We start from the raw sequence: 13,533 nt of genomic DNA, 5'->3' as shown, positions 1-13,533 counted from the left end.
GTACCACACTAAAAATGTGTACATTTAAAAGACTGGATAAAAAAACTGTCTTTCCTTTCGACTTTATCCACCATAAGTGTGGAAAGCTTTATTCAATGTAGTGCTTGTGTGGATAACAGACAGTCTTGCCCAATTAATGTTCAAAATCAAAACACACTAACAATGATGAACCTTTTTGCCACATTTACACTTCTGTGTAACATATTCCCTGCATGTTTCAATGTTTTAGTGGGTGTAATTCTGAAAGCTCTGATAGGAGGCTATTTCAAACTGGTTATCATGAGACATACTACAAAAAAAAAAACATAGAAGAGGAGGCGGCACATCCAGGAGCCAATATGAACTGTCTGCATTCCACGAATAACCGGAAACTATTCATTGCTGAGCAGTAAACAAGACTTTAGCATATCAAGCTGCACTCTGACTTATGCATGGTTCAACTTAATTGCCACATATAGTAATACATTTCAAAAGTCACATGAAAACATATTTTACTTTATTTTTTGAAAAATTATGCAAAATATTACTTTCCAGAAAGATGTTAACACCTGTGATATACAAACAGTTACACTTGTTAAAATGTGATGATTTCATGACTTTATTCATCATCCTGAAAGAAGTACCAGAAAGTGCTAAAAGACGTGCTGAGACTGCAGTACATGGATGCTTAACAAGTATGGATGATTACAGGGCGACATGAGAAAATGCTAAGGAAACCAAGCATCTTCAGCTACTTGAACAAAATGTATTTTTAACTGTACTAAGCAGGGAATAATTGATCTTATTTCATATTTGTTTCCTTTCAAGTTTCCTTGTGTAAAACTTCAGGAATGAAAGATAATGGAATTGTCCATCCATGTGTAGGTCAAATGCCTTACAAAGCATATTGATCTCTGATGGTAGAATTTGGAAATTTAGTGTTACTAAAAGTGCATAAATATCTCTGACTGGTACTTGTCCTGTACCTTGGGGATCTCTTGCCTTCAAGACAGACTTTACATCCTTCCAGTGGTGTACCACTTGGCCCCTTAGTTTAGTAAGTATCTGAACTACTGGATTATCTTCCGCTTTGCCTTTAGAACAAGAAAAAGAAATGTAATATTACTGTTAATTAACATATTGTTAGAACACACAAGACATTAATATGAATTGTGATTTGCTCTATAAAAGGTTTATGAATTATATGTGTGTGTGTCAAGAATTAAAGTTGTTTTGAACTATCTGCTCAACAATTAAAATAGTTGAAAATTGCTGAATAACATGCAGACCCACTGTAGTTAGTTATAAAATTCTCAGGCAGGCCATGTGAAAAGAGGACTAAAAATAAATTGCAAAATGCAAATTAAATGTTAGATATTAAGTCCTATTAACTTCCACTGTAATCCTAACGCTCAATGTAGATAAGCTAACATCGGTGACCCTCTCTGAAAACTTCTCTGATTAATTATTATTCTTTCCACCACTCAGTGTTCAGCATCTTTTTCCAGGAGTTTCCATGATGTGCAGTTGACATGTACTGTTTTTCAACTCTCTAACTACATAAAAGTGCTTGTTCTCTTCCCCAGTGCTTCTTTATTGCCACTTACATCAGCGGAGTTCAGATATCAGCCATGTTCCTTCAGTTGGACACCCTTTGGATATTATTTGAATTTCCATAATAAAGAAGAGCAGCAGGAAAAGGCTTTCTACAGGACTGGTTGGTGGTCTTTCTCTATACCCTCCAGATTGTCCAGAGTTTGCCTGAAATTTATTGAAGGATTGTTTGTGGCATATGCCTTCTTAGGGGTTTGTCTGTGTTGTTTTCAGCTTTTTATGGTTAGGGGATTGTTCCTGACTAGTGGGTTCTCATTTCTGTTCCTTGTCTGTGAGAAACTTGTAGCCAAGACTACCCACATGAGAGTGTAACCTGTAGTGTCTTTGCTACTCTTTCCCATTCCTGAATGGCTTCATCATGGATACAAGCTGTCCTGATTAAGGGGGCTTTGGCTGCTCTGGAAGCCATCTCTGAATCTGAGGACAAGGAAGCTCTCATTTGCATCCCATCTTCTACCATGTTAAAACAAACCCTCCTTATCAGATGATTAATGTACACAGTGAATGCCTTGATAAGAGAAGCTGCAATGGCTACATTCATCCCCTTGTAGCATGACGTTGGAGTTGCCAACTTAATGTTGCATTTAATAGGAGCAGACATTTGGGGCAGGAAATTTTAACAATGCTTAAAGCCATCTTTGGACATGGGTAGGTCTGCTGCTTGAGGGAGGAATGTTTTCACCAACTTAGCCCTCACTTGTCTAGAAGGGAGGCTACACAGTCCCTATAGGTGCAGAATCAAAGTGTCTGTTGTGTCTCTGCCCTACTGCAGCATCTCGTGTTTGGTTATCCCCAAAGACAATGGATGGAAGGGGAGATCTCAGAGTCTCCCTCTTGGGGACAGCTGAATTACCAGGAGTCTGGTGTACTGTTAGGCACCTTCTACTAATTCTGTTTTCCCCCTGCCTATGATGCAGCTGTGAATCAGAACTAAACTCCCACAGTTATTGGGTTGAGGGAATGAGTCTACTGCTGGGAATTGTTTGCCAGACAATTTAGAAATGATTGTAGTTAGAATGAATTCATTTATAGTACATTACATGTTAACTTTGTGCCAAGATTCAAAGAATCAGAACTTGAGGTGCAGGAGTTCGGAAAGACCAAAGTAAAATGTTATACATTAATTACTTCCTAAGTGTTTATCAAGAGCTTGACTAAAATGAACTGGGCCTGTGAATCTGTACATTTTCAAATGACAGCATAACTGTTGTGAAGAAAGGAGATGCACAGACTGAACTGGGAAGAATTTTCCAGAACTGCATTCTAAAAATGGTATATCTTGTTCATATGCAGCTCTTTATGATTGTGCATCACATAACATAAACAGGAATGTTCCACCTGATAAGTCTAGTAACAGCAACAGACTTTCCCTGGGATTCAGAAGCAGTGTTGTTGTGACTGCAGCCAGCCTTTCTCTGCTTAATGTGTTTGCATGGTGAAGCCCAAAGCTCAAAACAGTGAGAGTGCATGACATAGGATTGTTTTTATTGAGGCTGCCTGTTCCATATTGGTGTATCTAGAAGGTGTATAACTTGGGTATACAGGAGATGTATGAAAGGGGTAGAGCAGTGAGTGGAAAGGTCAGTTAGAAAAAGAGCAAGATGAGAAGTGTTTAAGAGGAGGGGTAAAAAATGACTTATTAACTCAAGTGCCGGAGGGAAAGTTATTAAATATTTAATGATTCAACTAGAGGAGGGCAAAAAGTTTGTGATAAGCAATAAGGAGTTCGCGTTTTCACTAGATGTCTCAACCTGGTGATGAACTTGAGCATGACCAAGATAGGGTAACGTATTGTTTGAGCTGGAGTATATAGCTTGGGAATTTGTTAATCGTTTTTACTTGTGTAGGGATGGTGTTCCAGAGTATGGAGATGTAACAGTAGTATAGTTATCCCCCAATTAATTATTTGCTGTAGTATTGCTTAGTAGAAATGTATCACCAGAACAGAGGTCCCTTGTGGAGGTGTAGGGCAATAATATGTTTTTAAAGCAACACTGCTGTAACAGGTATGTTTACTCTGGAGCTCCATGAGGAGTAGCTACACATTCTTTGCAATCTATTTACTGGCTGTAGAGAAACAAAAATGGGAGTCCATTAAACATGGCAGGCAGTGGCAGTTTGCAGGTGGAGGTTTAAGCTATGGTTTACTTTACAGTATATAGCTGGTGGCTGCTCCCTCATCTTAGCCTCCCATTGGTCCAGAAGGCTAGGAGTTTTATGTTTAAGAACAATGTAATGATGGCTGCTTTGTTCACCATTACATCATATGACTTTGACACATATAACAACTTGTGCCAGCCTGATCCAGGCCTCTGAATTATATAGTGGCCCTTGGGTACTTTTCATCTAGGAACCTTGGCCTGTAATGTTGATGGAGGAGCTGAAATAAGGATATCCTCAGCATGCTATCTTTGTGCTCTAAACTCCTTTTCTGAAGTCATAGTTGACACTGTAATAGTCTACAAAGAGAAATGCTTCAAAATTTGTGGTCACTCCTGTCATCACTTGTGCCAGCTGTTGCACAGTGGTGGTCAGTTCATTTGTGCAGCTGGTATCAGAAAGCTCAGTTTAAGTAATGTATGACAGAGGCTGAGCATAACAGATGAAGGTGTGAAATATGGTAGACTACTTACTATACAGTGAACAACAACAGTGCTCATCAGTTGTGCACACACACTAACCATGCTCTTCGTGGACCCCAGAAACAGCAAGGAGGAGAAATGATTTTGAAGAATTAAATGGCCACTTATGAGCTGCATTCATCTATTTCATTTACTAGAACAGAAGCTGGGAATGGGATTATAGGAAAGATATGAAAAGAGGAAGCAAGCAGGGAGTAGAACATAAACAGAAAGCCTGAGGAATGATCAGGATGGAGATGAAGATGGGTAACAATTTTTTGTGGGTCGGCACCTGTTTTTCATAAATGAAGGGGAGGTAGGTTGGGGAAGGATGTAAAGAAAATAATTAGTAAGGTAAGGGGGGTAGGGTAGGTAGCAAGAGGAGACACAAAAGACTGACAGTGGGTGTAGAAACAAAATGAGGGAGGGGGACCACGATGGTGTGTGAGGGTAGTTTTGTACAACAAACAGGTATGGGCATAGGCAATAGGTAGGGAAGCATGAGTGGCATAGGATGGGGTTCCACAGCTACTGCCCCTGCCAGCTGAGATCCAGTGGGAGCTTACTCGCTACCCTAGGTACTCTCACCACTGGGCCCTGGCTCAGATGAAGGAGCCAGTAATGGACAGGAATTTGACTCAATGAATCACAGGAAGAGTTTCTTCATGTGGCTAATGCAGACATCTATCCTCCTGTCAATGATCTCCCAACTGTGTCTTACAACTACTGACGGATGACAAAGTTGTCACCTCCTCTGGCATTGCTGCCAGCACCCATTGTAAGGCTACCTGAACTGGGTGGTGCAGGTAAGGCAGGAGGTGACTATGGGAGCCTGGGACTCAGCTGTTGTGGGTGTTTCTGGTGTTGGTGGTGGGGCTGCTGCTGCTACACTTGCACAAGTCTAGATGTTTCTGCATATCATTGTAAAATAAATGGAGAGAAACAAAATAAAAGACCAATTGTATGTAATAGAAAGGATAGTGACATTGAAGGTGAGAAGAGAGAACTACAGATAAAATGAAAAAAAAATGAAGCTGATACAATGAGCAATAAACACATATCTCAATTTACCAAGGCTGTTATCAGACACAGCTGAAAGGGGGACTCGAACTCTCAGCCAACATCACCTGTATTCTGAAAGGTAAACTCTTAATGTGTTGTGCTGCTTGGACAACCCAAATGAAGTCTGTAATTGGATGTCCGTGACAAATGTATATACACAAAGTAAAATGTTTCTCAGACATACATTACCCTCACATGTACTATAATGGAAGGAAGTGCAAACACACTGCCCAAATGACTAAGGATGATACACAACTGAGTGTAGTGCTGCTCAGATGTACATTACCTTCACAGGTACTATAATGGAAGGAAGTACAAACACACTGCCCAAATGACTAAGAATGGTGCACAACTGAGCGTGGAAATCAAACCTGTACACATCATCACACACAATCCAAAAGGCACAGATTGTGTTGAGCTTCTATACTGTGAATGAAGGCTGCAGTCAGGCAATATAATCAAGTCGTATATTTACAGAGTGGGTGAGACAGAATTCAACAATGAAAAAATGCTCCTCATACATATTTATTATTCTAACCTTGCATGTATTCAAATGAAATAGGCACCTCAAATTACAAATTATATCACAACTGAGGAGTGGGCATGGAGGGGCTCAAACCCACAGACATCATCACAATATGAAAGCAAAGCCTTAATGTCTGAACCACTTCTTCATTTATGTGAAAGCATGCATGCTGACAGTAATATTATCTGATAGTTATACTGCGTCCTTAGAACTATGGAAGTTAGCAGGCAAGTGACAGTAACATACAAAAACTATAGAGTATGAAACTCCATCTATAATACCTGAATTGATTGTTAACATTAAAACCTGTAGTGTATTAAACAAGTATTCTCACCCCAGTGCTCTCAAGCATTCTATTCTTCTCCTGTGCAGCTAACTATTCTAAGCAATAGCTTCAGGTGTATAGAGGCAAAAGCAACAGTGTGTAGAATCTGTGAGTGGCACACACTGGCAGGTTGTATGTGTAGGTAACATAAATAACACTTGCAGTACATAGATGGTGCTCGTTCTTTAACCTCATTCTCCCATTGGCCTAGCAGGTCAGGGTGTAAATGACTCATATCACTATAATGGTAATGTCATTATTCCCCCTGTGTGGGATACCAGTTGCCTGGGCTGCAGCCTGAGATAAACTATTACAGCCCTCAGTCTTATTAATGATCGAATAATTCTTAATATGAACCTTCAAAGTCTAGTCAATAAAACCCAGAAATTTCATGCTACCCTCTCCCAACAAGAATCCTGGCTAAAACCACATATAGACAATAGCAAAATACTTCCCCCTGGGCACTATATAATTAAGCTAGACAGGACTCACAAATGGAGAGGAGGCATTGCCATATTTTATAAAGATCACCTCAACCTTGAACAACTTAGCATATAATACCCACTTCAAAACAACTTTGAAATCCTTTCGACTCACCTTAAAATTAATATCTATAAAAATATCATTCTCATAGCTACCTACATCCCACCTGGAAACAACAACATCACTGAAGACTTCCTCTACTTGGTAAGTTCTAAATATAGCCAAGAAACCATAATTCTAGGAGACTTCAACCTAGATTGGTCATCTTTCAACTCCAGTAATCCAAACAATTTTATCAATCTCCATGGCTTCCAGCATCTTATAAACTCCCCCACTAGAACTGACAAGCACAGCAGAAAGCAGTCAATATTGGACTGGATCTTAACAATAACAACTCCAATACTACCAGACTGGGTGTCTCCCAGCCAACCTAAGTGACCATAATTCCACCTACCTTACAAATTCATTCGCAACAAAAAGAGCTTCTCACCTGAAATCTTTAACAACGTTCTACAAAAATGCGACTGGATCCCCCTTAAATACATGCAGCTTGATTAAGCTGTAGAATACTTCAACAACACCTTCCTCAATATTCTGGATAACCTATCCCCAATAAGAAAATATTGCACTAAATCAAAATACACATCATGGCTTTCCAAAGAGACTAAAAACCTTCTTAAGCAAAGAGATAATACCTGGCACCACTATCTTAAAACTAAACATGAAACAACTTTGCCCAACTTTCGCCACCTATGTAACCTAGCCAAGAAACAAATCAAATAAGCCAACAAAGCCTACTACACAACCTCCCAAAATAAGTACCAGCATAATCTTCAAAAGATCTGGCAATCTCTCAACAACTTCCTAAAACCTGGATGCATCACTACTCCAACCTCAACCACCCCAAATTCCTCTGATAGCATTGCCTCACAATTCAACTCCCATTTTATTAACTCCATCCTATCCCTGGTACACAGCAATAATACCTCCCTCCAATACCTACCTTCACACTCTACAAATAATCTCAACTCATTCTGTTTTAAACCTTGTGCAAGCCCCTAGAAAGCTTCTTAAAGTTGTACACACATGCTGATCTACAGTATTGAAAGGCATCTAGACTGATTGGCAGCTCAGCAGTTTATTTTCTACCTATACCTTCAAATTAACATTAAACAGATGAAAATGCACCTGTCCAAACCAGTACCATTAGGAAGTTACTATCACAACTAAAATCCTCAGCCCTAGCCGCAGATCAACTTCCTTAACGACTTTCTCAAAGACGCAGCAGGCACCATCTCTTTTTCAATATCCATCTTGATCAACAAGTCCATTGCTGAACAATATGTCCCTAAATTATGGAAAATATCAGTCATCATCCCTCTCCATAAGGGGGGCACATCTACTGAACTTAACAACTATAGGCCTATAGCCATTCTCTCCCCTTGTGCAACAATTCTAGAAAAATGCACACACAATTTCTCCATTACCTACTACAACTTACTGTCCTCTTCCCAACATGGTTTTCATCCAAAGCACAGCACTACCACTGCTCTACTCAGCTTTACTAATACTATCAACCAGCTCGGAAATACAGGACACCAAGTATTCTCTATATTCCTTGACATGTCAAAAGCTTTTAACACTGTCTCACATCAGAAACTGCTCACAGAACTTACTGACCTTAACCTAGCCTATCTGCTCTCTCTTGGTTTCAAAGCTATATAACAGACTGGTAACAGTCTGTAAAGTGGAATAATCAACATTCATCTCTTCTACCTGTCACCATAGGTGTACCACAGGGATCTCTACTGGGCCCTTTACTGTTCTCTAGCTTCACAAGTAAACTATCAGCAGCAACTCATAATGCTGCCATCATTCAATACATGGACAATTCCACCCTTATCTGATCTGCCCCTTCTAAACACAAACTCCATCACATAACGCAGACTGCCCTTAGTGACATAGAAAACTTTTTGTCTATCAGCTTATTCTCAATCCCCCCCCAAAATAAGCTAATGCTCTTTACTAACAATGAACAATCTGACCCCCCCACTGCCATTCATCATATCTTCCTCCAGTAACACTACAATAGAACCAGTAAAACAAACCAAGCTCCTAGGGGTGACCATAGATAATAACCTTAGATTTGACAAACACATTGCGATATCTATCAAGGAAGTACAAGTCAAACTAGGCTCTCTCTACCAAATCAAACCTTACCTCATGGATACCCCTAGACATGCCATTTCCAGAACTCACCTTCTTTCTACTGTACTATTCACAGCCCATTTTCACAAACCTCTGTAAAACTTGACTTAATCAAGTTTGAGTCATGCTACAAGAAAAGTGCCAGATTCACCTCAAGCCTCCCATCCAAAACACATCACTGCAAAGCACTGCAGCACCTAAAATGGCTTGTACTCCCCAACCTGCTTAACTTTACCCAATTAAACTTCACCCACAGCATCTTCCACCACTCCACTAACTGCCCTGCTATCAAAGACCTTGTTCATCCCTGCTCTAATGCCCAATCACCAAGATCCTCCCAACAAAAAACTAAACCTAACCAAATCTAATAACAGCTTTGGAGGCTCCCTTTTCACTACTTGAATATTTACACTTTGGAACTTATTACAACAAGAAATACGTAAACCCAACTGTACTCCCACATTCAAACAATTACTAAAAGACCACCTTACCAACAAGTGGCTATGTGCCTGTACAAATCCAGGCTAATATTATGTAATTGTTCCGCTACTATCCTCTTTCATCCCTATCAACTACCACTATCGTATTATGTATTGTATTACTACCTACCAGTTCTGAGCATCAGAACCTACTCGGCTGTTACTACAGCTCGAGTTGGCCAAAAACTCTTTTGAGCTTTACCCTTACCCAGAATACTACTCACCAAATTACCTCAGATCAAATTTGCAGAAAACAGACAAAGAATGTAGCAATGCAATAGTTTTCCTAGAGTCCATACCTGGAAACTTATATGAGTAACAGTAGTGGCAAAGGGTCATTATATGTTCCATCAATGGCTTCGAAGGGCAGGTGGACATAGGGAGGGGAGTTGAGGGTAAAGGAAAATGGACAGCACAGATGAAACGTTATGGTATGTACATAACTTCTGTATCTGATATTGTCAGTTTTCGTTTTATCCTTAACATATGGGACAGAGACCCAAGCTACCTAGGACCTTGGGAGGACTCAAGAAAGGCTATTCCTGAGCACCATAGAACCAAAATATGCTTTTCCCCTGGAGACCATATCCAGTTTGTAATGAGTAATAAAGGTATGAGGGTAGCCCATATGGCTGCTGCACAAATATCATCCATGGAAGCCCTAGAATGAAAAACTGCTGAAGTAGCTACTGCTCTTGTAGAATGAGCCTTTAAAGGCCTAGGCAAGTTAATTTTCTTTTTATTATAGATAAAAAGAAATACATTCTTTGAGCCATCTGGGTAGCGTCACTTTGCTCACTGGATGCCCAAATCTTGTAGATGAGAATGACACAAAAGGTTGGTTGGATTTTCTGATATTCTTATTTCTGTGCAGATTGAAATGTAATTGTCTGTGAACATCTAATAAATGTAAGCAGCATTCACCTTTGTTAGCAAAGTTGGGAAAAAATACTGGTAAATTAATAGTCTGGTTGATATTGGTCTCTGACACTATCTTAGGCAAAAACGAAGGGTTGGTTCTCAGTGCAACTCTATCTTTGTGGAAAATCAGGTAAGGAGGTCTACAGGATAAGGCTTGTACTTCTGAAATTCTTCTGGCAGATGTTATTATCACTAAGAACATAGTTTTCCAGGATAAGAACTTAAGATCACATTAGGCTGATGATTCAAAGGGAGGTTGAACAATGGTTTGTAAAACTAAGTTTAGATCCCAAGGTGGGGTAGGATCTTTGTAAGGGGGTTTTAGTAAGAGCATTCATTTTAAAAAAGCTTTGCAAAGCTTATGAAAAGCCAAGGAGGATTCTTCAAAACAACTTCTTCTTTCGGCTTTTTTTCCCGGTTAGGGGTCGCCACAGCAGATCACCTGTCTGCTCATGATTGGCAGTGGAGTTTTACAGTGTTGAGTTGCCAGCCCAGCACCCAACCTTCCACAGAAGGCACACACACACGCACCTAGGGCCAATTTAGAGTGTCCAATCCACCTACAGCATGTCTTTGGGATGTGGGAAGAAACCGGAGCACCCGGAGGAAAACCACGCGACCACAGGGAGGACATGCAGACTCCACACAGAAGTCACCCCAGCCGAGGATTGAACCAGAGAATCTCTTGCTGTGAGGCGGCAATGCTAACCGCTGCACTACCGTGACCGCCCACGAGGATTCTTCAAAAACCATTATGGAAATTAGAAATAGCTGCTAATTGAATTTTTATGGTAGACTGAGAAGTGCCTGCCTTGAAAAGAGAAGCTAAAAAGTCTAGGATTTTATTAATGGGTGCTGAAAAGGTATCAGTATTCTCATGATCCCAACAGATAAATCTCCTCTATTTACTAGCAGAGAGTTTTTTGTGTAGCTGATTTATCCAATGCCAAAAGAATATGGCGTACTGGGGAAGAAAGGGAAGGGAGCCTGACTACCAATGGAAGTGGAGGAACTAAGCTGTCAGCTTGAGGTTCATGATGTTCAGATGTAGTCCCTCTGGATGGGACAGAAGATCTTGAGCCGGGTCCAGAATCTAAGGTTGTTGAATCAGATAAGGCTAATAAAAGTGGAACCATATCTGTTGAGGCCAATAAGGTGCAATGAGGATTACTTTGCTCTTCAGCCTGACTGCTTTCTGTAGGAATTTCAGAATTAGGGGAAAGGCATATAGCAGTCCAGAGGACCAAGTGTGTAGATGATCATCTCTCAGGGACCCCCCCAGAGGGGGATCAGTGCAAAATAGTTGCTGCACTTGCTGTTTAGGGGAGAGGCAAATAGCTCATAGCAAGGCTGGCCCCTCCAATGAAAAATATTTTCCATCTCCATTGGATTGACAGAGACCACTCGTGAGGTAGAAGAATACACCTGCTTAGTTTGTCTGCTACCACACTGGAGCTCCCCGGAGTGTGCGTTGCTATCAGAAAGCGGTTGGAAGAGATGGCTCATTGCCACACTCTGAGAGCTTCTCAACACAGGGGGTAGGATTTGATTCCTCCCTGTTTGTTGATGTACCAAGCCACTGACATATTGTCTGTTTGAATTGCAATTGTTCTCAGAGAAGGAACAATCTGAAAGGCTTGCAATGCTAAATGCACTGCCCTTAACTCCAGGACATTGATATACAAATTTCCCTCTGCAGGGGACCAAGCGCCTTGAACAGTCTTGCCCAGATAATGCCCCCCCACCCCATCAGGGAGGCATCCGTGATCACTATGGCTTTGGGTTGTGGTGGGACAAAGGGGCAGCCTCTGAATGTCTTTGGAGTGTATCCACCAAGCTAAATCTTTTCTGCAAAGATTGGTGATCAAGGTCAGATCTGACACGGACTGGTGTAACATCAGCCGTTGAAACGCTAGCAGCCATTGCAGTATTCTCATGTGAAATCTTGCTAAGGGAACCAGAGTTATTGTTGCTGCCATGGAGCCTAGTGCTTCTAAGACTAAATGAGTGGTCACTTTCCTATTGCTGATGATCTTCTGGACCTGGATTTTTATTTTCTGTAACTTCACAGGGGAAAGAGATGCTATGGAATACAGGTATTTATGAGCGCTCCTATGAATTCTAAATTCTGTGTTGGGTCAACTTTGATGTTTCATAATTTACAGTTATTCCCAGAAAGGAACAGATGTGAAGTACATGATCTCTCACTTGTAACAACTGGTGCTTAGTCAGGGTGGTAATGAGCTAATCATCTAGATACGGAAACACTCAGAATCCTTACAGTCTCAAGTGAGCTGCTATTACTGCCATACATTTGGTGAAGACCCTGGGGGCTACAGTGAGGCCAAAGGGCAGAGCTCTGAATTGGTAGTGATTGGCTCCCAGCTGGAAGTGGAGAAACCTTCTGAATTGTTTGTCCATTTTTATATGATAATACACATTCTGAAGATCGATTGACCACATCCAGTCATCTTTTTCTAAAAATGGAAGTCTAGACTGTACCATGACCATCCACAATTTGGTTTGACAAACTGACCTGTTCAGTAAACTTAGACCCAAAATTGTTCTCCAGTCCCCTGTCTTTTTTGTCACTAAAATGAATCTTAAGTAAGTTCCAGAGTCTATCTGGTCTAGTGATACTTCTTGGATGACTCTTTTTTTCTAGCAATTTTTGGATCTCTAGAACTGCTCATTTCCTCTGATTGGGTAGAACATCAGGGATTTTCTTGCATATGGGGGAAGAATGAAAAAGGGAATTGAATAGCCTGTGGAAATGATCCAAGTATCAGAAGTTATTTGTAGCCAGGAGTTTTGATGCAGGGATAAGTGCCCCTGACTGCTTCCAGAGGAAGACAATTGGGCTTCTATTCTGGAATGCTGGTAGAGTTTTCCTGTGAAAGAATCTCAGAAACCCTGTTTCTGCATTCCACCTCTGCCTTGTGGGTAGTGTCTTCCATTGAGGTCCCCCCTCTGCCCCTAGGGGAACTACCTCCACATATGTTGTTTAAAGGCCTTGGGATTTTTTGAACCTGCCTTTCTAGTTCCTCGAGAAGGATCACTGGGGCCTGGAAAAATGTATGCCCATGGCAAAAATGGTCTTTCTATCCTTTTTATGCCTGGATAGAGTTTCTTTAACTTTTGGGCCAAAAAGGGATGAACCATCAAAAGGTACATTGACGAAAGAATACTTAAATGGTTCTGCAAAGTCACATAGGCACATCCAGGCATGTTTCCTAATGGCAACGTCAGAATCTGCTGCTCTGGTGGTCAGCTCGGCTGCATGATTAATGAGCCTCATGGCCTAGTTAGACACAG

The 13,533-nt window shown here is 40.8% G+C and overlaps 1 protein-coding gene across 1 annotated transcript in view; it reads right to left on the bottom strand.

Moving 5' to 3' along the window:
* Positions 1-476: 476 nt before the first annotated feature.
* LOC122814820 overlaps positions 477-13,533 on the bottom strand; it is an 81,124-nt gene continuing 68,067 nt past the window's right edge. The window contains exon 5 of the mRNA XM_044087115.1: positions 477-1,073. Coding sequence (XP_043943050.1) covers positions 787-1,073 — 287 coding nt within the window. The 3' untranslated portion in view covers positions 477-786. The remainder of the gene's footprint in view (positions 1,074-13,533) is intronic.

The sequence above is a fragment of the Protopterus annectens genome, chromosome 11.part0 (assembly GCF_019279795.1).
Source record: "Protopterus annectens isolate FY-2018-M chromosome 11.part0, PAN1.0, whole genome shotgun sequence".
Taxonomy (NCBI): Eukaryota; Metazoa; Chordata; order Ceratodontiformes; family Protopteridae; genus Protopterus; species Protopterus annectens.
The sequence above is the reverse complement of the archived record's forward strand: the minus strand, read 5'-3'. Positions and strand labels throughout refer to the sequence as shown.